Genomic DNA, 25,598 nt, shown 5'->3' on the forward strand with positions numbered 1-25,598 from the left:
GAAAAGTTGATAAGAAAGTCAGAATTGCATTTAGGCTATTTCCACTTCCCCCCTAATTTCTTCTATCTCAATAACTCAAGAAATTCATGAAACTTAAATGAATTTTTTTAAAGTATGATTTTTTTTGTATTTTCTACTTAATATATATGGCTCATTTTACATATTTCAGTGAAGAGTTATATAATTCCTTTCTTTTACTAAAATTATTTTGCATAGATATTTTAATCTGCCCTGTTTGAAGTGAATAAAATTTTTTTTAGATAAAACAAAGATTATGGGGTATGGAATACAGTGGGAAGAAATCTATAGAAATCAGGAGATTTGGTTTTTGGTCTTGACTCTGCTACTTGCCATATGACCTTGGACTAAATAACCTCCCTAGGCCTAATTTTCTAATTCTAAAACAGAAAGGTGGCTGAACTTAGATACTTGCTAGCTCTAAAAGTTTCCATAGTTCTATGAAATGACAGAGTTATTTATAGAACTAGAAATAAAGTACAGGTCTTTTCAACAGTATATTCGTTCCACCTGTGCTGTGTTCTACCTTAGATATTGTTAACTAATTGTCTCTGAACTTATGATCTCATTGAAGACTTTCTTGGCAGAGATATTGGAAAGGTTTGCCATTTCTTTTTCTACCTCATTAAATGCCCAGGGTCACACAGTAGTATAAGTTGTAAAGGACTGAAACTCTTGAGTCTTTGCACTGAGGTTGGTTCAAGCACTTAGGGCTACCTACTGATTGGACAATACTCTATGGGCATATGCTTGGAAAATAGCCCTTCCCACTATCCTGTGCTGACTCAGTGATTGGTGTATACAGAGGATTATAGGAGGGACTAGGGGGTGGAGTAAGTCGAGCCAGGGGCACTTTGGCAGTAGATGAGGGAAAAGTCAGTTGCTGTGATTCTGCTTCCATCTAATTCAATCCTGCGTCTAAAGACCAAGAATAAAGACTAAGGACTTTTGCTTATCCTGACTCCGGCTGATTTCTAAGGTATCCTGGGTGCTAGTGCAGTTGTCACAATAAGTGACTGAGGGCAGATATGAGCCCACAAAGATGAAGCTTCCAGACTCTAGATCCATGCTCTATACACTGTACCACTCTAGTTGTCAGTATAGTTGAACTTAACATAATTATTCTCAGTTTTTCTTTTCTCTTTGGAATTAGCTACTTTTAAATTGTCTTTTCATGAAATACTACTATTAGACAATTGTCTAATAAGGTAAATCGGTTGTTTCCCAATAGGAATGCTACAAAGAGATATATGCTTTTATCCCTCAACCTTATAATACTACCAGGATTAAATAAAGAAGTGAAAGGACTTTCATTTCTGCCAGAAGCTTGAGAAAATCACTAGTTCTTTTGGCTCTTAAAAATTTTCTCATTTGATAATTATTTATTCATTTGCATTTATATAGGAGTCTGTTGGTTTGCCATCTATGTTCCGTGGGTTGGGGTTTGAGACAGCACCCCGTTCCCCTTTGAGAAGAGAGATACCAACTGTAGGTAAGTGGAAGGAAGGCTAATAAAGAAATCATAATGGTTTGCTTTCTCTTTTATCATCCTTGTAATTTCTATTTCCAAAGAAATCGATCATTTAGAAATTTCTTTTCAGCCTATAACTCTAGCAAATATTTGGTCCTTTTTATTAAGGTAGAGGCATTTTAGGCCGAGGCTTGAGTTTGGATATGGTGTCTAAAGGCCAAGAAGAGCTTCTGAACCAACCAACCTTCCCAGGCCCTTTGGTGTTGGCAGCTGGGGACAGCAAGATGGCATCAGTCTCCCTTGGTTGGAATAGGTGCGTGTTATTTAGTTCTCAGACAAACTTAAAATTCAGAAAGATAATTTAACTGACTTTGAGAACAAAAAAAATTTTTTTAAGAAGGCTTGGTCTACCTATCTTCATAAAACTGACTTTGTGATAATAGACCTTAGGCATTTTCTAAGAACAGCAGGTAATTACATTCTTTTTTGCCCATTAAAAAGAGGGGAAACATACAGTTCCCTGATAAGACAGTGAATATATTTTCCATCTCTCTCTTAGAAAGTCTAATTCTGATTCTTAAATAATTCTTCAGTCAAATGAGGTACACTGGTGTATCACTTCTGATATAGGAAGTGATGTAGACAGTCAACACCAAAAGTAGTTGGTGGATGTGATTTTGCTCTGCTTTCGTAGTATGTTCTGTTGTACATCACTGTCATCTGAAATTTATTTTCAAAAACTTCACTCAGTTCATTTTGTAGACTATTCTAGGAATAAATTAGATTTGGAAGTGACAAAAATTAAACATCTATAAAAGTACTGAATTTTTTTTTAAAAATTTAATGTTTATAAATTCAGGACACTTGGAAGAGGGAATTTGGAGGTTCCTTTGGGAAGACCAACTATTGGCTTAGGCAGAGCATTATATAAGGCACCAAGTGATTTATCATCTCCAGATACTTCACTGTTATCATCATCATCACTACCATCACCCAAATCATCGTTCCCCCTCTATCAAGATCACCCTCCAGATATTCCTGTTGAACAGATGGAGAAAAAGTAAGTGAGGAGCATTGTCTTTGTGGCTTATGATGACTGGAGGCCTTCTAGTTAATTTCTATATTTAGGCCTAGGGAACTTTTCATGAGACCAGAATCCCAGTAGGATAGGTAATATTTTTTGGTAATTGGAGAGTTTATGTGATTTGTAAAGAAGAGTAACAAATGATGAAAGTTATTGGATAACAATGTTAAAAAGAGGGGAATTATGATTCACTCTTTCCCCTCCAGTTTCAGCTCAGATTTAACTGGACAGTTCCTTTTATTAAATATTTATGGAGTTTAAAAAATTTTAATTGGCATAGTATTCTCTCCACTAGTGAATATTTCAACATCTCTACATTTTTAGTAGGTATCCTCATGCATTTTTGTGGCTAAGAAATCATCACCTGTTAATGATCCTCTCCAAATTTAACTAGTCCCATCTGGTCCTAGGGTGGCATCTATATGGTCTGCAGGCCTGTTCCTGAACTCTTTCTAGGTTACCTAGGTTTAACACCGCGGCAGTATAGTGGGACTTATAGCGGAGCAATTCCTTATCATAACACCAAATTGGAGAAGTTAACTGGGGGAGGGAGAAGAACATTACTGAAATTCTTCTTTGTGAGTTTATGCTTAAATCCATTTAAACCTCCCAACCATAATACTCATAAGGCTAGCGATTCAGACTGGACCTATTATTTCATTAATAATGTGGCGCTCTTAGATGAGAAAATTCCCTTAGAAAGTGCAGATGTGCATCATCTCTGTACCTTATAGTTTTATTTGTCTAGAGCATTGACAAATCAAATGCCCATGGTAACACAGCCAGTTGGTGTCAGTGATTGGACTTGATTCCAGTTCTTTCTGATTCTGAGACCAACTATGTATTCATTATGCCGTGCTGCCTCTCTGTGATATTCAGATAGAAAAGGCAGTCCTGCTTCTCAGGGTTGGCTGTACTCTGTAATAGTCTTTCCCCCTCAGACTTTTGTTTTGCCTCTCTCTAATGTACTTAGCATGTAATAGTGAGTCAACAACAACAATATAGCTATTTGTGCTTGTATTATCCCTTTGCTAGGCTGTAAGCTCCATGTGGGCAGGGAATGATTTTTTTTTTTTTGTTAACTTTGTATCCTTTAGAATCTAGCATGATAGTCCACTTATAGTAGGTGCTTAATAAATACTTGAGTTGAATTTTCAAAACAGATTCTGCTAAGAATGTTTCTTCTAATATTGTGGTTCAGAACTTACATCTGGATGCTGTGATTTCTTCTGATTTTTAGATATCTGAGAAAAAATCATGAAATGTTCTTACTTCCTCCAGCTTGTCTATTTTTGTGTTGTTTTTTTGGTGTGTGTGTATTTTTTCCCAGAGAGCCCCTTGTGAAACAAGGATCAAAAGGAACCCCTCAACCTTTGGGATTGAACCTAGTCAAAATACACTGTCAGAATGAAGCTGTGTATCAGTATCATGTGACTTTCAGGTAATGGTGAATTTTTTCTCTTTTGCTCCTTCTAAAACTGAAAATTATATTGTGTGCAATTCTGCTAATCTTGCCTATACTTTGGTGTGATGTGGGGCAGGCCATCAGAGATTATAGATTTTACTTTATATCAAAAATCTTTATTGGCTTCCTTCTTTTAGGAACTCAGATTATTTTTCCATTCCTACATCTTAAAAATTAAATTGTTATTAGTTTTTTCAGTATGTCTGGTCATAAGGTGATTTCTTTGATTTCCAGTTTCATGTATGAAACACTATAAGGAAAATAATTGATATCTGTTTGTGATATTTTTTGTTTATATTATTCCCTTGTCCTAGATAGGTAGGAGACTAGTTCCAAAGTAATGGAGAGTTAGAATAACAAAAATGTGACCTGTCATATGCAACAGAGGGGGACTAAAAGAGAGGACCTGCCAGTCTCTTGAATTATTGGGTAGTTTGGGGACCCCAATTTTGGAAAAGACAGGAATAGTGAAAAATTAGGGACATATAGGAGAAATGGAAAGAGTCCTTACATAATTGCTAATGTCAACCTTGTTCTTAAATTCTGAATATCTTTACTGTGTGCATTTGTGTATACATATGTGCCTGATAGCATAATACAAAAGTTTTTTTTTCTCTCTCAGAACTGAAATAATTGATCTCAGGTTAGCAGTCTGAAATGCTGCTTCTGTATACCACAGAAGATCAATGAAAGTTGATTATAGTCTCTGGTTTGGGGGTATTCTGACTATTCCATATCTAGAGTTTGGTCAAACTTGTAAAATATTACCCACTAAATGGACCTGGGGCTACAGTCTGGCATATTATCTATTACAAATACATTGCCATAGTTTAAGCACCTTTCCCTATAGGTTTAATTGAGTTGGTACTTGCTATTAAACTAACAGTGTAGTCTAATAACTTGGGTGAAATGCAAAGGAAGTGTAAGGTAATCTCTTCCTTTAAATATCTTCTAATATTATTGGGAGAAATAAGATATGATTCAGTTAAAGAATAGCTCATTCATAATCTTTATCATTTGATGCAATACAAGCACAATTCTACTATTTGCTGGCAACATTCCTGAACCATTTTTATCTCTGTCCAAACAGTTGGATTATAGACCTCCCAAGTCAGCTAATTCATACTATCCAAGTCTCTAGTTTGGAGGGTTCAGATTATATTGAGGCAATAAACTGCTTCAGTATATCTGCTCTGTACCACTTTCTAAAGAGCTCTTCATTTGTCATATAAGTCATTTATGATCAAGTGCCCAAAAGATGGTACAGATAGAAAGTGTGATGAGAGATCAAGGGAAGATGGAAGCCATCTGTATATACAAAATTTGTGAGGAAAAGTTTCATTTAAAAAGGAAGGCTTGATATGAAAGATAAGTAAGAAGTGGGGAGGCCCTTGGAATTGCATAACAAATAATATTCCAAAATGGGGATAAATAGGTGTAAGGGACAATGAAAAGGCCAATTTAAGTTGGAGCAAAAAATTTCTGTTAAGTGTGGTGAGGTTGGAGAAATAAAAGATAGTCTGACCTCATGCATTAAATATTAAAGAGGATAAAAACATAAAAAATTTCCTCTTTTACCTGGCAAAAAGAAAATAGTTTGACAGCTAGAATTCCCAGTCTACTCAACAAGAGACAATTTTTGATAACATTGTAGTCATGATGATGGAATGAGGTTTTTGAAAGGACTCAGGTTATCCTCATCATACATTCCCCTAAACCCCCCCCTTCCAAAACCTTACAAATAAAGGCATTAAAGAGAAGAAAAATGGTTTAAAAACTACAAGAAATTAAGTTATCCAAAATGAATGAACCAAGAAAAATCCTGATAGTTTTAAAAATAACATAAAACTACTAAATCAGCTTAAAGTACTACAAACAATTTTGATGGAAAAAGATCTGAGATGAGATATTCTTAAATGTTTTCAACTGACTATAGGACACATTGGAGGAAATTTAAGCAAGTTAGTGTGAATACAAAAATAATAAGGCCAAAAGAATAAAGATTTTAAAAATAATGGGAGGAAACAGAGCCAACAAGTATTTAAAAATGTTTTTAAAAAATGGAAGGACACAATGAAAAAAATTGCCAATATGAAGAATACAGTAGGAAACCTGAATCAATAGATTCACTCAACACATTAGTGTGGAGGACATTTATTGAAGACCAGTTTTGATGTTCAGAGCATCTATAGGATTCAAACCTTGGAAGATCCAAAATTAAAAACTTTTACCTCACAAGACCCACAGAAATTGTCTGTCATAAAACTTTAATCAGGACTACAGGAATACTTTTCAAATAGGGAAAAGAGACAATGGGGGAAATTAGAATACAGTATCCATAAAATTAAGAAGCATTGTCCATGAACCCTAAATTCTCTACCCAAAAAGAAACTATATTCTTTTTTTTAAGGTGATAAGACTTTTTAAAAAGTTTTAAAAGTATGCCAAAAGTCAAATACACTTTAAAGAAATTTTTCCAAAATGAGCTAAGATTACCAGCCAGAAAGATGAATATACCCTTCTCAAATCGAGACAACATATCTGTTGTCATGAATGTGAAAATCTGTATTTAGAATATCGATTGTATCATTTGGACCATTGACTAAATGATTAAACTGTTAGGAAAGCATTTCAGAGAAAAAAAAGGGAAGAAACTTCTATGTGGCAAGACATTCTCTAGATACCAAGAACTACCCCTCTGACCTATATTCAAAAATCCTTCTCAAAATGGTGCTACCAGTTTTTCCCCCTTTTTTTCTTTTGCAGTCCAGGAGAAGATGTTTACATGTTCACTTTTGGACTGATTGCTGGAAAGTCAGCTTTTACTAAACTCAAGTTTGGGCTAAAATAATAGAAGATATTATAAGCCTTAATAAAAAAAATTTTAAAGGAAAATTAAAGTAACAAAGTATTTAGAGCTTAGATTTCCAAGTAAGACTATAGTGATAGTTCTACCTTCTAGACCAAATTTTTTTAAATGACCCAATCTGTGTCTTTATTTTTTAAATAATTAAAACATTTAATCTGTATAGTCACAACTTTTTACTTCAAAATGGTGTCAGTCACCTTTTGACTCCTATAGCTGCTACCTTCTCCAGTCCATACAAATGCTAACATAATCTTTCTTTGAACCATGAACGATGTCTAAAAACCTCCCTTAGGGGATAAAAGACAAGATCCTTAGTCTGACTTTTAAGACCGTTCAGAATCTCAGACTGCTCTTTTTAGATTTATTCCCCTTCATGGCTGGACAAAAAGGACTCCTTGAGTGTTTACTGAGTATCTGCACCAAATGCATTCCACTGAGGGAATGCGTTCTCTCCGCACCTCCTCATCTGGCTCCCTCAGGCCTTCCTCCTTATTTACATGTCAGGTCCCTAAGCCCAAGCTACTGTCCCTGTGTTAACTTGCACACCAGTAGGCACTGAGCCGGCCCAAGGGGGCCTCCCTCAGGGCTTTCCCCAGCTCACAGCCACCGGCCCAGCATGGCGGGGAATTTTCTCTCTCCTTTCTTGACATAGCCAGTGAAGATGCCCTATCTCCACTCAGGCCTGGCCTGCTCTCCTCCGGGCCTGCTGGGTCCCCTCCGCCACAGGCTCCTCGCCCCCCCTCCCCCCCCATTCCCCAGGGCTCTGTTCTCCAGGCCCCCTCCTCAGACCCAGCCCTGCCCTCCTGGGGCCTCCCCTGCCCAGGGCCTCGCCCACTTCTAGAGACTTTAGGAGCAGATCCCCAGGACTTCCTGGCCTGGGCCTCCTACCTTTCCTGGCCTCGTGCTGGCCGTCTGGCTGGTGGCCTGCTGCTGCTGCTGCTCCTGCTCACATTCAGCCTCGCCTCTCACCAGCCTAGAGGGCTCTGCTTCTACCCTCCTTGTACCCTAGCCAGCTCAGGCGCCATCTACTGTGGGACCAACCCAGGTCCTCCCGCTGGGCTTCCCTTCCAGTGCCTTCTGGGATGGGCCGCCTGTGTGTCTGGTCTATACCTCACTGTGGTGTTGGACAAATTGCCTGGGATGGAGTAAAATTTTTAAATTTGTTCAGTTTTATAAGAAACCTCATAATGTCTTACATCTTTAAAAACATTTTGAATGTGCAGTTTCCTTTTGCTACAATCATTTAGTTCACGCAGGTAGCACTGAAGCCATATTTATATCACATTAGATAATAATATGCCTTTAAAAAAAAAGTCTTTTTTCCATGTCTAGCTTTTATTATGGCCCAAAGGTTTTCAGTGAAGTTTAAATCAGACAAGTTCCTCAGCTGTTAAATTATGTTTAACTTTATTTCTTAGCTTTTATGATGTCTGGCATGTTATGATGCTGGGATATTATGCTTCTTATTATGCCGATATTTATCAGAATTCATTATTCCCTCAATGAAAACAAGCTTTCTATGTCTGCAGGAAATAAATACAATGGAGGAAAAATCCCTAAAATGTTTTTTTTGGATAGGTACTTTATAGTCCAGTGAAGATGCCTAGATCTTATTAGTCCAGGTAATCTCCTTTCAACATTTAATGAAAAAAGCCTTAATATTTGTCAGTTACCTTCATATCTGAATCTTATTCAAAATATTTGATGCAATGATTTTTTTCTCATTTGATAGTTTTTCTTATTTTAGTTACATTTATCTTGTTCATGTAAAAAACTTTTAAATTTAATAGGATTTTAGTTGTGTTGCCTTGGATCTTTCCCATTATTCGCTCCCTGATTGGTAGTTCTCCTCTTTTCAGTCTTTTGGTTATTAAATTTTAATTCGTATGTATGCATTCTATGTCATGGTCTCCCATCCTTCAGGCACTTAAAACAAAATTTTTGAAACCGAGACGCATTAGCCTTATTAGTTTATTTTATTTGAAGCTGTGAAGCAGAAAAACAGTGATTGCAGTATAAGTTAAAGATAAGGAATCACTGAGGAGACTGTTTTAGCAATTCTCAAAGTAACAAAAGCTTCAGTGAATTCTGAAGGGATAAATTTGGGACAAAGAAAATTGATGGGGCTTGGTGATTTGGTCTGGTATTAGAAAAAGTCAAAGATGACTTCAAAATTTCTAAGTCTGTATGAGTAGACAATATTTGAAGACTAGAGGGTAAAATGATTTTAAGTCAGCTTTTCTTTTCTCCTCATGTTGCCCTTGTCATTCTTCAGACTTTCTTTATCAAGTCATAGAAACTTCTTCCCTCTTGGAAGCTTATACCATCTCTAGACTTTTCTCATTGAAAGGACTCTCTGGGCCCTAGGACATCTGCTTATGATTTCCTGGTTCATTCCAGAACCATTATTTCAAGGAGAATGCCCAAGCATTCATTCATCCATCTTCAGGCTACCATCCTGACTTTTTGAGCTTTTTCTTGTTGTAGAAAGCCTTCATCTCTTTCCTACTCCTATCTCCCTTTAGGTGTTGTCTTCCCTCATTAGAAGCCAATCTCCTTGAGGATGGGGGCAGGATCTGCTTTTCTGCATATTATTATATTGCTAGCATGTGAGCACTTAAACCAGGGTGACCAGTAGTAATAGTACATAAAAGTATTTTTAAAAGACTCTTTAGTCAAAGACTTTATAGGTGTTAGTGTGAAATTGGAGATTGCTAGAGAGGACTAATAAGTTTGGAAGCCAGGTCTTTCCTTCAGACAGAAACTGGATAGATTCAGGGGCATATGATGCACCAATATGCTGAGTGGAAGAAGAATATTCTAAGGCCTTATATCTCTAAAATAAAAGGGATATTCTTCTGAGAGTAAGAATTGGAAAAAAATTAGAAAGCATTTGGGAATTTAAGGAGAAACATTGGTAACAGTAGCTATAGTGAGTATACTAGGGACTCAAGAAGAGGAAAATAATAGAATTGCTGAGTATGTACTTATAGTGGACTTCATTAATTTGGTTGGAATACAGGACATTTTGTGCCTGCAATTTGGAGGAGGGGTTGACTTATTAGTCCCTTGAAATAATCCTTCTGGTACATGAGATTTCAGTCTTGGTATAATTTTGTTGAATTTTCCAGCTTTGAATATCCTTTATGATCTTTTCTTTTTATCTTTGAACATACTTCACCCTTTAATTTGGAAGGCTGGCAGGCTCAAAAAATTCCATCTTTTGTGTTCAAAAATTTGGAGCTTCAGAGGCCATCTAGTCTAGCCCCCTCATTTTACAGGTGAGGAAAAAGAGGCTGTGGGAGGTTGAGACCTGTGCAAGGCCTGTACATAGGTAGAAAGTATCAGAGGTGAAATATGTTCTTTCTCTCTGTAATGCTGCCTTCTTTGTAGTATTTTGAATATAATCAAAATTATTAAATGTGATACCTTTGGTCCTAGAGTCAAAGAAATTCCATAGGCTTCTGCCTGGTTTATTATAATAACTTGTAATTTGTCCTTCCTTCAACTGCCAGATCATTCCTTCTTTGACACAGATGCAGTTATGTTATGCCCACACAAAAATCTTAGGTGGTCCCTGCTGCTTAAAGGGTCGAGTTCCAACTCTTTGGCTTGACAATTAAGGATCTTTACATCTCAGGGCTTCCTTACTTTCCAGGCTTTTCTTTCTCTGCTTCTTTCCATAAACTTTGTGCTTCAACTACACTGAACCACTTGTCATTCTTTGAACACATTCAGCCTTGTGCCTTTATTCATACTGTTCCCTATGCATGAAATGCTTTCCCCCCCTTTCCCTCCACTCTTTTTGAAATTCTACCCTTATGTCTGAAAACTCAAATGCTGTCTCTATCCTAAAATCATCACTCATCTCTCTCATCAGAAACCAACCTGCCTTCTCTAGAGCTTAGGTATTACTTCATACAGTATTCTATTCTGCATTGTAGTATGCTTTATTATAATTATTATGGTCTACTTTCTGTTTGCTGCCTTATTTTACCTCACTTTTGTTAATTTAAAAAATTTATATATATACATATATATATACATATATATATATATATGTATGTATAAAATTTTATTTATTTTTCTGAGTCAATCGGGGTTAAGTGATTTGCCTAGGACCATACAGCTAGGAAATGTTAAGTGTTTGAGGTCAAATTTGAACTCAGGTCCTCCTGACTTCAGGGCTGGTACTCTATCCACTCTGCCATCTAGCTGCCCCCAAACTAACTTTTAAATTGGAATTATCATAGGACAAGGGTGGTTCTGGAGATAGGGGAGGAACTAGAATTGTATTTAGTGAAAAGTGCTTCTTGTTGCCCTACTCTGTGACCCATTGCTGATTCCTCTCCTGCAACTCAGTGTCCTTCTCTGAGCACATTGCTTTACCTGCTTCCAGTCTCCTCCTCCATAGAGCTGCCATGATAATCTGCCCAAAGCTCATTCAAGTCTTCAGTGGATCCCAATTATCTGTTCATAATTTGGCCCCAGCATACTTTTCTAGGTGAACTTCATATTCTTTTCTTATTTTTCCTTTCAATTCAAACTGCCCTACTTGAGATTCTTTGAATCTGACATTCTATCTTTAATCTCTTTGCTCTTCCCGATTTCTCAGATACACTTTCTTCTTCCTAATACTCTTAGATTTCTATCTTCCTTTAAAGTTTTCTTCTAGTGATTCCACCCCCCTCTCCCAATGGGATGTATTTCCTAAACCACCACAGTTTGTAGTGCTATCCTTGCAGTTTCCCAAAAGCAAATCAGGTCAGTCTCTTCTTGTTTAAATCACTTAACTCATTGGGTGACTGTCTTCCCAGGCTCTCAAACTTGCATCATAGTTGCCCACTTGACTCCTCACTAAATTTCAAACTACCGTATTCGCTCCACTTCATATCCAGTCTGTTGCCAAGGTCTGTCAGTTTTACCTTTGCAACATCTCTCAAATATGTACCCTCTCTCCTCTGATATTGTCCCCACCTTGATATAGGCCCACGTTACCTCACACCGAGACAATTGCAATACCCTGCTGGTTGTCCCCCCCGTCACAAATATCTCCCTACTCCAATCCATCCTCCATTCAGCTGTCCAAGTGATTTTCATAAAATACCAATCCAGTCCATGTCACTCCCCTATTCAGTAAACTTAAGTGGCTCCCTATCACTTCCAGAATCAAATACAGAATTATCTGTTTGATATTCAGTGACCCAATCCCTATCTACCTTTCCAGTTCTCTTACACTTTCCCTAGCCCTAAACATTACCATCACATAGTCTTCCATTCAGCAACAGTGACCTCTTGCTGTTTATCACACAAGATACTCCATCTTTCACTTTGGCATTTTCTCTGGCAAAGCCACCATGCTCTCCTCATCTCTGCCTTCTTGGCTTCCTTCAAGTCCCAGCTAAAAACCCAACTCCTATAAGAAGCTTTTCCCAGTGCCTCTTAACCCTAGTGCTTTCCCCCTGTTGGTTTCCTGTTTATTCAGCATATGGCATATTTGTACATAGTTGTCAGCAAATTGTCTCCTCTTTCAAATTATAAGCTTGAAAGTAAGGACTGTCTTTGCCCTTCTTTGAATCCCCAATGCCTAGCATGGGTCTTGACACATAATTGGTGCTTAATAAATGCTTATTGACTTCTTATCCTCCCATATTGCTTTATTATATATTTTGTAATTGCTTTTCTAGTATGTGTTGTATTTCCCCCAGCTCTTTGAGAAAAGGAACTTTTTTTTTTCCCTTTCTATTTTTGAAGATACTTGCACATAGAGGGCATTTAAGTAGATGCTTATGGAATTGACTGTTTTAATTACTTTTATAACCTAGTATTGAGCTTCACACATAGTTAAATGAATGTCATTTGCTTGGTTTGTGATTTTCCTATTCAATTATGAATTTCACAGAAAAGTTTTATCACAGCTTTTGTCATGAAGGTGATTCAGACTTTTGTATAGCCACTAGATGGGGCAACGGTTCTGAACATAACTGCCTCATACTAGTGATAATGTAAGAAATGCTTCTTTTTTCACTCATTGTGAACTTTTTGCATGATTCCTAGCCCCAATGTGGAATGCAAGAGTATGAGGTTTGGCATGTTGAAGGACCATCGATCTGTTACTGGAGATGTCACTGCTTTTGATGGATCCATCCTCTATCTGCCCATTAGACTTCAGCAAGTGAGTCATAGTCATTGTTCTTCCTCCCCCTTCCCTCCCATATAATAGTATTTTCTTTTTTTATGTAAAGATACTTTTCAACATTCATTTTTGTAAGATTTTGAGGTCCAAATTTTTCTTTGTCCTTTCCTTCCTTCCCTTCTCCCCAAGAGAGCAAACAATCTGATATAGGTTACATATGTGCAGTTTTGTTAAACATATTTTCACAGTAGTCAAGTTATGAAAGAAAATCAGAATAAAAGGGAGAAACCATGAGAAAGAAAATTTTTAAAAGTGAAAATAGTATGCTTTGACCTGCATTCAGACCCATATTTCTTTCTCTGGATGTGGATAGAATTTTTCATTATGATTCTTTTTGAATTGTCTTGAATCATTGAATGGCTAAGAAGAGCTAGATCTTTATTAGTTGATTATTGTTACAGTGTACATTGTTTTCCTGATTCTGCTTACTTCATCATCAATTCATGTTAAGTCTTTACAGATTTTTCTGAAACCTACTGGCTCATCATTTCTTATTATCAATAGTATCCCATTATATGCATATACCACAATTTGTTCAGCCATTCCCTGATTGACAAGCATCCCCACTATTTCCAATTCTTTGCCACTACAAAAAGAGCAAGGCATTATTCTTTGAATGGAAATCTTAATCATATGGTTTGGAGTCATGTGGTGAGAAGACCTGTAGTCCTTGAATATTTTATTTGTAAATTCCCAACAATTTTTGAGAAGACTTTGTACATAATAACTTGGAAGTTCTTATAAGAAAAGTAAATTCAGATGTACTGTCTTGCTCTAGAAAAGTGGTTGAAAATTTTTGCATCCAGGAATTGAGGCTATTTTGAATCTATTTGAATATATATTTGAATACTACAGTACTCCTTCAGCTCTTGATTATGATTTTTTAATATTTAGGGAATGTGGGTAATGTTTAAATGACCTCTTCTGGAACTTAGGATTTTTCAAATCCAATTGAGGTTTTTGCCTAGTATTCATGTGTCAGAAGCAATTGAAATATGTTAAGACTAAGAAACTTGTCATTTAAAATTTTTATTTAAGTTTTATTTCTTGTTAGGCTGTTGAGCTGAAGAGTCAGAGGAAGACTGATGGTACTGAGATCAGCATCAAAATTCAGATGACCAAGATCTTGGAACCCAGCTCTGATTTATGTATTCCTTTCTACAATGTTGTTTTCCGGCGGTGAGAACTAGTTGGGAGTGGAGGAGTACTTGTTTCCCTAGAAATATTATAATTAACACTTTTGCTCATTTAATTTATTTGTCTTTAGTCTTCCTCTTAAAGTTAATATTAATGTTATTGAAGAAGATGTTTTTAGCATTACCTGCAGCTTGGGCTTAATTTAAAGTTTCGAACAGTTAGAAAGGATGACACTTATTCTGTAAAAGCAATGGGCCCAATAAAGAGAATTAGGTCTATCAAAACAGATTTTGAATTAGGTAAGAAAACATGGGTCTTTTGGGTTCTGGTAGGGACTCTTGAAATTAATATACAGAAAGCACGCGTGTGCACGCGCACACACACCCACACATCCACACACACACTCATACACCCCTATTGTTGGGAATGGTATTGAAATATCTACCATGGTACTTCTCCTTAATTGTGTAAATTTTTCCTGGAAATTGAAAAAAAATTTTTTGTTATCCTTTATGAATGTATGTCTACATCCTCTTTCCCTATACATCAATGCATTTCTTATAAATATTTTTAGAAGGGTAGGGGAGAAACAGTTCAGCATATCTTCCATGCCTTACACTATATTTTTGGAGATTTTAAATGACTGCTCTTATTTGCTTTCCCCATTTTAAGACTAAATGTAATTTTCAGAAGATCATCTTATACACTACCTATTTTAAGTTTGATAGAATACCATTTCCATTTTCTTTTTGGTAATTGGGAATAGCTTTCTTGATTTTTGAGTAGAGGAAATTTTTTTCTTTGCCAAAGAAAAAAAGTTGATGACCTCAAACACCTCAAAAGTAAATTTCTTCTATTCTTTTTTTAAGTAATAATAGTGATATTGAACAAAGTGGAGAAATAAATTGAATATTTTATGGAAAATTACTAGAAATGAGATTGCACAAAAATATATATCTCATTTTATTATGGCAAATTTTAGTCATGGGGGGCAGCTAGGTGGCGCAATGGATAAAGCACCAGCCCAGAAGTCAGGAGGACCTGAGTTCAAATCTGACTTCAGATATTTGACATGTCCTGGCTGTGTGACCTTGGGCAAGTCACTTAATCCCAATTGCCTCGGGGGGGGGGGGAATTTTAGTCATGAAGTTACACCAAATACATACATATATATAATATATTAGTTTTGTTGAACTGCTTTTTTCCTCTTAAAATTATAAATTATCAGGAATTGTTTTTTAGATAAGAGAATGGAGAAGATTCTCAATAAAATTAGGATTTTATATATATATACATACATATATATATACACATACACGCATGCATATATGTGTATTTGTGTGATACATATTTGTATGTATATACATGCATATATAAGAATATTATATTATAATATATAATATTATGAACGCATATGAACACAGATACGCACAAACACACCTCCTACTTCAAAATGAGTACTGGTATTTTAATTTATCTTTTGGAAATCTGTTTTAATCGTATAAAAATTGTTAATTATGGGACAGAGGAAGGTCTGTTAATCTTGGGAATTATTTTTTTTTTTGATAGAACATTTATCTTGAAGTTTTCTTTTGGCAGGGTAATGAAACTTTTAGATATGAAACTTGTGGGAAGAAATTTCTATGACCCTTCAAGCGCTATGATACTACAACAGCACAGGTTAGTAACATATTTCTTTCTTTTTTTTTTTTTTTTTTTTTGAGTGTTCTTCCCACATTTTTTCTATTTAGACTTTTGTTGATATAAAAACAGGATGAATAAAGGAATGTTGATTAAAAAATTTATGAAATCTAATCAGATGCTTTCCTTTGAAACTTTTAAAATGAAATCAAACTGATTTTAGATTTAGCTCTTCAACGACCACATTCTGTCATTATGTTACAAGGGAGCAGTTGTTTTTGGCTAGTGTCATTATTATAAATGTAAGGATAGATGTGTTAGTCTTTCTCCAAAATACCCGGATTAAAGGGTACTTATTTTTTTGTTGTTGTTTGTTTGTTTTTTCTTCATTTAGGCTGCAGATTTGGCCAGGCTATGCAGCTAGCATTAGACGGACAGATGGAGGACTATTTTTGTTAGCTGATGTCTCCCACAAAGTCATTCGAAATGATTCAGTGTTGGATGTTATGTGAGTGGATGAGATGGTGGTACTGGAAAAGACTATTCAGTTTGGCAATTAAGAGTTAATAATGACCTTTAAAGAAACACTGTATGTAATGGTGGTGGAGATAAAAGCTAGATGACAAAGAGTAAAAGGGTGGATTGGTAAGGATGATATGGAGAAGTAGGTAGTAGACTGATTCTCAGTTTGGCAGTGCTTGAATAAAAGTCTGATAATCCAAGGATTATAGAGTTCATACATAAATCAACTCTAGTCTGAGATTTATTCTCTAATAAGTCATCAAAGGATGTAATGGTTTTTAAAAGAATTGTAAACAAGCAACAATCATATAAAAAATGTTAGAAAATAATGAAAGAAAATTGCATTAAATCAACTTAATTGTCATTTTATACCCATCAAGATGACAGAGATGATAAAACAAAAAAATAGTATTGGGACTATTTGGGTAAGATAAACATACTAATGCACTGTTGGAGTTGTGAGTTGGTCCCAACCATTTTGGAAAATTATTTGGAATTGTAAGAAACAAATTACTAAATTGTTCAGACACTTTGATCTATTGATCCCAATATTGGACCCCCAAGGAGATGGGGAGGAAAAAGCTTCCCTACATACCAAAATATTTGCAGCAATACTTGTTATGGTAGTGAAATACTGGAAATTTGAAAGCAGATTACTATTGATTGGTGAATGGTTGAAGAAACAGGTATATGAGCAAAAAATTACTGAATTGTAAAAAATTACAAATATGAAGAATTCAGAGAAATAAAGGAAAGAATTGGGAACTAATGCAGAATACAGTAAGCCAAAGTAGGAGAATTATATACAAATAAGAATTACTACAACAATGTTGATGAAAATGATACTAAAAGACAGCTGAACTCAAATGAACAATATTGGTTCCATAGGGATGAAACATATTTATTTGTTATCACTAAAGAGATAGAGGATGGATAGTATCAAATATTGCTTATATACCATCAGTTAGTTTTGCTAAACTATCTTTATGACAAAGGAGTGATTTCTATATGGGAGAGACAATACTGGGAAATATCTGATGTAAACAAACATCAATTAGACTTAAGAAAAAGAAAAAGAAAATTTCCCACTGAAAAGGAGTTTTGTTGTCTTGTTTTTTTGTTTTGCTTTTTTAAAGATAAGGGAGATTTGAATATTTTTAAAGGCAGGAAAGAGAGCAATTGGGAGTAATTGATATATACTTGAAGTCCTGGAAAGATGACAATAATTTGTTTCCTTAGGGCTTATCAAAGTACCTGGCCTTCAGTAGGTACTTAATAAATGTTTGTTGACTTAATCGTGGACTAGCTTTATTATGAAGGTGCATGTCTTCTGTTGAGGTAAGAGAAATGGATAAAGAGAAGTTTTGAGTTTGAGGGGAAAAAAAGATTTGTGTTTATTATATTGTCTACTCTTGGTTTTTCCAGTGAAGTTGTCATTTGAATAAGAGGACTTTTGAGATGTAGGCTTAGAGTAGTATCTAGGGAATCTGATAAGCTAATTAAAGGAGGCATAAGAAGATTGATGAATATCTGTGAAATTTAACTTAGAACATAGAACATGAATTTATTATGACCTTAATGGAGAATAGTTTTGTGACTATAGCAGTCTTTAACAGCCAGTTAGGTATTGGAATAGAGGTGTTATCCAGAATTGGACATTGGCAATTTAATCATAGAATTTTGAAGGGACAAAGGGATTTTAGGAAGCTAATGAAGCCATGGTTAAAAGATGTGATGGCACAGTTTCACTAACCCCCCTGATGTGGTTGCCAGGTATTAGTCAACAAGCATTTATCTAGTACCTCCTATGTGTCAGACACTGTGCTGAGCCATGGAAATACAAAGGTGAAAGTAAAAGTTCTTAAAGGAGTTCTAATGGGAATAAAAATGTATATTTGTATATGTTTACCCAAGTACATATGTAAATCAAAGTAGCCTCAGAGGAGAAAGCAATATTAACTCAAAGGAACAGGAAAAGTATTTCACAGTAGGTAAAAGGAAACTAAAAGGAAACCAGGGATTCTAGGAAGTAGAGGTATGAAGGAAGAACATTCCAGGTATGGAGGATGGCCAGTACAAAAGCTTGGAAGTGGGAGATGGAGCACCCTATGTGAGGAACTCTATGGCTAGATTGCAGAGTGTCTACTATCTTTTGCAGCTTGTTTTGTCTTACTTGAATTGAAAAGGGTGTAGGGATGGTGCGTTTATCAACTAAAAGAATGCCTATTGTAGCTATGAGGTGATTTGGAGGGCAGGATATGGCTATACTGGGATTGGTGGGGGGTGGGGTGGGAAGGAGGGGATGAAAATGAAAAATGGCATTTTCCCAAGAAACTTTTCCACAACTCTCCACACCACACTCCCAATCTTGGAAACACTTCATTAATCTGTAATCCTTTATTGAGTATCTGCTTATGCCAAGTACTGTATTAATCTCTGGTAGCACAAGACAGAAGTGAAATTCCTGATCTCAGGGAGCTTATAATCTAAAGGGAGGCAACAAGCAAACAATTGTATACAGACTGCATAAATAAATGCAAGGTACATAGGAGATAAGCAACAGGGGAGAGACACTAGCATTAACAGGAATGCAGAAAGTTTTCTTGTAAAAGGTGAAATTTTACATGGAAAGGAAACCAAGAGACAGAAAAGAGGAATGAGGAAGAGCATTCCAGGTATGGGGATGAGATGGGGAAGAAATAGTCAGTGAAGAAGCATGGGCAGGGAGGTCATGGCCACTGAGCAGAAGACTAGAAAAGTAAGAGGGGATCTAGTTATGGAGAGCTTTAAATGGTCCTAGGACCAATAATGAAAAGTAGAAATTGAAACTGAAGAACTCTGTCTTTAGAATTTATGACACAAGGAATGAATTTGGAAAAACACAGAATTTTTTCTTAGTGTTGGCTATCTCATTCCTCATTATGACCCCTCTTAGAATTGCAAGCTAGTGCTATGACATTGCTCTACAAATCTGACTCCTAGTGCTGCACCATCATCCCTTATCAACATTCAAACCAATTTCTCATCTCGCCGAGCAAATATCAGGGTTGGGAAAGCCGACATTGAGAGGAACAGTGGGAGGGAGAGAGGAGAAAGATCAGGGAACGCTTCTGGGAGGAGGTAAGAGTTAAAATGAGCCTTAAAGGACAGAAAGGATTGTAGAAAGTAGTGCTGAGCAAGGAGTTCACATTTTGCCTGAAACCTCAGATGCATGTGGGAGAGTAATGTGAAATTAGATTGGAAAGGTAGGTTGAAGCCAAATAGTGGTAGATGACTGCCACCTACAATTTTGATATATATTCTATATTTTTGAAAGCATAAAATTTGTGAGTACATCACTTCTCAATTTCAATGTCATTGTAGGCTTCTTTATTTTAGATAATCTGTCTGAAAACTTCATTTTCTCTATAATAGCTGCCTCTTAGTTATTCATATATTAGGTCTTTTTGAGCACTTTGTCATTTGGATTATCATTACTCCCTGTTCCCTCCCTCTTCATTGACTGTCCCCTCCCCCCTCACATCCCCATGCCCGGAATGCTCTTCCTCATTCCTGTCTTCTGTCCCCTGATTTCCTTCCCAGGTAAAATTTCACCACTTGCTAGAAAGTGTTCTGCATCCTCTTTAATGCTAGTTACTCCTCTGTTGCTTATCTCGAATATACTTTGCATTTATGCAGTCATTTGGATTACCATTATCATTACACAGTCTCTACTTTGTGTTTTCAAAGAAGTGACTTTTTTTTTTTAAGGCCCCAGGTTTCCTGTCAGTTATTTGCTTCTAGTATACTTTTTTTCTTAAATTAGTGAGCTTGGGGCAGCTAGATGGCACAGTGTGTAGAGCACCAGTCCTGAATTCAGGAGAAACTGAGTTCAAATCTGGCCTCAGACACTTAACACTTCCTAGCTGTGTGACCCTGGGCAAGTCACTTAACCCCAATTGCTTCAGGGGAAAAAAATTAATGAGCTAAAAAAATAGCAAAATAAGCAATGAAATCACCAGCAAAATCTGAACTGTTTTGACTTGAAATTAACTACAAAGCCCATTTAAAAACAGGAATCTTTTTTACAAGATCTCCAATAAGTGTTTTTTTCAACATTTCCTTACAGAGAGACTTATTTAGGAGATCACACTACGTTCCAAGGCAGCCCATTCTTGGTATGAACAAAAATTGTGAGAGTGTTTCCTTCTATCAATCCCAAGTCTGCCTCTCTGCAGCTTCTTTCTGTTCATTCTGCCTTTGTAGCCAAGTACAAGTCAGACTTTTTCTCTACCAAATTCACTATCCCGCCCCCCCAGACTTAGTATACAAATTCTTTAAGTATTTGAAGACAGCTCTCATCACCTCACCTGAGACTTATATTCTTCTCTCTTCCTTCACCTGAGTTTCACATGGCATGGGCTCTGGTTACTTCACCATCTGATCACTCTTTTGGAGATGCTGTAGCCTTTCAATGACTCTCCTCAAGTGTGATGCCTAAAATTAAGATAGAGTTGTTCTAGACATCATACTTCTCATTACAGTATAATAGATTACTGTCTCTCTTTTTACATTATTTAATCATTGAGCTTATAATCCATGTACAGTGCTACTTGCAGGCAGCCAGAACTAGAGGACCTCACCATCTATAGGGAATTTCTCTTCAACTTAGACTCTGCATTGGATCACCTCCATGAGAATGGTGACCATATTTGGTGAGCATAGGTTTTATCCTGCATATGATGTCAATAATCAGGTGGTCACTGAAAAAGTTATCTCTGTTCTATCTTTCAAGGAATCCTAAATGATTTTGATATATACCTGGGAGATTCTTTGTTATAAGAAAACTTTTCAAGGCATTGTTTCACTTTATCTGATCAAAAACTTTTATACATAACAAAAAGGCAGTTTTAGAGAAATCTGGCCTTGAAGAAAGGGAGATCTAGGCAAATCCCGGCTTTCACACAGACACTTCTTGAAATAATAAATTGTAAAACAATCACCAATATGCATTGGTAAAGGAGGTTTCCTCATTAGAAATTCCTAATTAATAAAAATAATAAAGCATTTATTAAATGTTTATTATATGTCAGGCCTCATGGTAAACACTGGATACTAATACAAACTAGCAAAATGATCCCTGCTCTCAAGAAGCTTACATTCCAATGGGGGAGTCAGTTCATAGAGAAGAACTAGAAGGTAAGGATTAGAAAAGGGACTTTATGCTTTTGTGTTATGGTTTGGAAAGTGCGAAGAAGGCTGGCTTCCAAACTAAATGAGGCAGAAGTTCACCTGTCAAGAGTCCAGAATCTTGGATTTAATAGCTACATGAGGAAGATGACCCTATGTAGGTATCAGGCAAAATTAAAGCTTTAATTAACTAATTAATTAATTTCAATTAATTAAAATAAATTAATAAATTAAATAGACCTCTACAGAGCCAATGGGGTCTAGTAGCCAGATATAGATCAAGATGATTGAAGATGGTCCTGTGAGGAGTACTAGCATAACCAGAGGTTAGTAAAAATGCACTTATAGAACATAGAAGGTACTTATCTCCTAGCAAAAGCAGTAGTTCTTTTTCTGTCAGGTGAGTACCATTTTTTATTTTCAAAATATCAGTGGGGGGGGAGAGGGGGAGAGTGGAAGGGGAGGGGCGGGGGAAGAACACCTCTCAATAGTACTGTGTGAAGTCCAGTAGTGAGAATAGAGTCAAGGATCCTGGCAAAAAGTTATATGAATGCTTCTGTTCATTTGACTTTCTTTAGATTCCTCTCCTGAGTGCAACTAGCAGCATATTCTTATTTTATTTACATTTCTAGGAAAATTATGCTGAGATTCTTTGTATTCACTTGAGTGTCATTCCTCAAGTAGGAACTTTTGTTTCTAAAACTGAGGCATCTTATCCCTGTTGAGATAATAGAGGAAAAGGTTCAAGAGACCTACCTCTCAGGTTTCTTGGATGAATTTGGTCAGGTTTGGTTCAACTTTATTCTCATTGGCTTATACCTAAGTAGTTCATGTGGAGACATGTGGACAAATTTTTGTTTCCTGCAAGTATTCTGTCCTTTAAATGACTTTTTGTGCTGCTTATTCTTTCATAAACATAACAAGATCATATGGAGTCATTCAATCAACAAGCATTTAGTAAGAAATTACTAAAGCGTTCAGGCACTGTTCTAGGCCTATGGATACAAATTTTTATTTTATTTTACTTTATTTATTTTTGGCTGAGGCAATTGGGTTTAAGTGACTTGCCCAGGGTCACACAACTAGGAAGTGTTAAGTATCTGAGGTCAGATTTGAACTTAGGTCCTCCTGACTTTAGGAGGATAGAGCTAGTGCTCTATCCATTGTGCCATCTAGTTGCCCCTATGGATACAAATTTAAAAGTAAGACACCACCTGACCTCAAGAACTTGGTTTACATTTTACTAGTCTTCTGATCACTTGGCGTAACCTAGTGCAGTTTGTCTTCTCCACAACCACTGTACCTTTAAACATTGCTCCCTAGGAAGTTCTCCAGTCTTCTTAGCACAAAGCTGGAATCTTTTTTAAAAAAAATTTATTAAAGCTTTTTATTTTTAAAACATATACACGGGTAATTTTTCAACATTCACTCTTGGAAAAGCTTGTGTTCCAGTTCCTCCCCCTTCTTCTCACCTCCTCCTCCAGATGGCAAGTAATCCAATATATGTTAAACATGTTAAAAATATGTTAAATCTAATTAATAAATGCATACATATTTATACAACTATCTTGCTACAGAAGAAAAATCAGATCAAAAAGGAAAAAATGAAAAAAATTAAAATTCAAAACAACAACAAAGAGTGAAAATTCTGTGTTGTGAGCCACACTCAATTTCTCTCTCTGATGACTCTGTTCATCACAAGATCATTGGAACTGGCCTCAATCATCTCATTGTTGAAGAGTCATCTTCAGGATTGATCATCTTACAGTTATTGCCATGTACAATGAGCTCCTGGTTTTGCTCATTTCACTTAGCATCAATTCATGTAGGTCTCTCCAGGTATCTCTGAAATCTCACTAAGGATTGTTTCTTACAGAACAATAATATTCTATAACATTCATATACCATGACTTATTCAGCCATTCTCCAACTGATGGGCATCTACTCGGTTTCCATTTCCTTGCCACTACAAAGAGGGCTGCCACAAACATTTTTGTACATGTGGATCCCTCTCTTTAAGATTTCTTTGGGATAAAAGCTCAATAAAAACACTGCTGAATCAAAGAGTATGCACATTTTGATAGCCCTTTGGGCATAATTCCAAATTAACAAAGCTGAAATCTTAACTCCATATAGATGACCTCTGGATTACTGGTGCTTTCCAGTTTCAGACACCACAACATTGGGGTGTTGCATTTTCAGGTTTTGAAGACATTTTCCTTGAGGCACTCTGGGAATTATCTACTTTTCTCTGTGCCATCCATATAAAAAAAACTTTTTCTATATTGAAGCTCTGTTCTTGGGGTATAATCTCATCAAACCCCATGTGTTTAATTATCTCTGCAAATGACTCAGAGATCTACAGATACAATCCCAGTCTTCCGAATTGCAGTCCTGAATCACTATGTGCCAGTTGGACATTTTGAACTGGATATATCATAGATATATAGAATATGTACAAAATAGAACTCTTTTCTCAGAGACCCATCCCTCTTCCACACTTTCTCATTACTCTCTTGGGAGACCACCATCCTTCCAGGTTCCCAGGTTCATTCCTAAAGTGTTGTCTTGGACATATTGTTTTCCATTTCACATAGCTATTCCGTTGCCATTTCTGTCACCATGAGATTCTTTAAATCTGTCCCCTTTTCGTTGCTCATATAGCCCTAATTCATGTGGCCCTTTATTCACCTTTTATCTGGATTATTGCAATGGTCTAATCAGTCTTTCTGCCTCAAATCTCTCCTCTCTTTAGTACATTATACACACGACTGCTTACACATAACTAAATTTATTTTCAGTAGGGACAGATCTGTCGATCCTCTGCTCAGTAGACTGCAGAGATTTTCACCTCTAAGTTCAAATGCTAACTTCTCCATTTGTCATTCAGAGTTCATCAGCCTGATCCAAACTCACCTTTCCTTACTCTATATGACTCTGAGGTCCATCCAAATTAACCTCATTACATAGTCCATCTCCCATTTTCATGTATTGACTGTTCTGTGCTAATAATATATTTGTTCCTTAGTTCTGACTCTTAGAATTCCTAGTTTCCTTTAAAACTCTGTTCAAACTCATTTTCTCTCCCATTACCCCATATTATTTTATATATGTATATAAGTGTAAATATGTATGTAAACACTCTCCCAATATGTGTGGATGTTTGTCTCTCCAGTAGAAGATAAATTACTTGAGGGCAGGGACTCTTTTAGAGTTTGTCTTTATAGCCCCAATTTCTCATCCAGTGCCAGCCAGCCACATAAATACACTGACAGTGGTAGTTAATGGATTGATCTCCTACATCCAGGCTAGGGAAAACTTTTCCATCCCTTTAGGTATAGAAGAGGAGGATTCTCCTCTTCTGATTACCAAGGAGATCTCTAATCAACTCAGATTCGGGTATTCTACCATCTTCATTCCTATCTTTGTTGTGTAAAAGAGTATGGACTTGGAGATGGAATCCCTGGTTTCAGTTTTTGGTTTTTTTATTGATCAGCTTGATCATCTTACTTTTATGATCCTCAGTTTCTCCATAACCTAGTGCTGACAATGTTTATTTCTAAGAAGGCAAAGGTATGAGTAGGTAGAATGCTAGCCTCAGCCAGGAATTCCTAGATTCAAGCCCCACTACTGATGCATACTATCTTTGAAACCCTCAAACAAATTAGATAACTTCTGGATATTATCACATAATTCTTAAAACTATAGGTGTTGGTTGACCTGATAGAGAATTCCTTTTACCAGTGAAAAATCATAGGTCTAAACCCTGTACTTAATTTGAGGGAACTTTCTCTCTCTCTCTCTCTCTCTCTCTCTCTCTCTCTCTCTCTCTCACTCTCTCTCACTCTCACTCTCTCAATCTCTCTCTTTTTTTCAATTGTAGCTTTTTATTTACAAGATATATACATGGGTAATTTTTCAGCATTGACAATTGCAAAACCTTTTGTTCCAAATTTTCCCCTCCTTCCCTTTACCCCCTCCCCCAGATGGCAGGTTGACCAATACATGTTAAATATGTTAAAGTAT

At 36.3% G+C, this 25,598-nt stretch overlaps 1 protein-coding gene across 1 annotated transcript in view; it reads left to right on the plus strand.

The window, feature by feature from the left end:
* Positions 1-1,666: 1,666 nt before the first annotated feature.
* PIWIL2 (piwi like RNA-mediated gene silencing 2) overlaps positions 1,667-25,598 on the plus strand; it is a 66,425-nt gene continuing 42,493 nt past the window's right edge. Inside the window, exons 1-7 of the mRNA XM_051975696.1 lie at positions 1,667-1,802; positions 2,349-2,549; positions 3,904-4,014; positions 12,965-13,082; positions 14,158-14,282; positions 15,840-15,920; positions 16,276-16,389. Coding sequence (XP_051831656.1) covers positions 1,693-1,802; positions 2,349-2,549; positions 3,904-4,014; positions 12,965-13,082; positions 14,158-14,282; positions 15,840-15,920; positions 16,276-16,389 — 860 coding nt within the window. The 5' untranslated portion in view covers positions 1,667-1,692. The remainder of the gene's footprint in view (positions 1,803-2,348; positions 2,550-3,903; positions 4,015-12,964; positions 13,083-14,157; positions 14,283-15,839; positions 15,921-16,275; positions 16,390-25,598) is intronic.

Source organism: Antechinus flavipes, chromosome 2 (assembly GCF_016432865.1).
Source record: "Antechinus flavipes isolate AdamAnt ecotype Samford, QLD, Australia chromosome 2, AdamAnt_v2, whole genome shotgun sequence".
Lineage (NCBI taxonomy): Eukaryota > Metazoa > Chordata > Mammalia > Dasyuromorphia > Dasyuridae > Antechinus > Antechinus flavipes.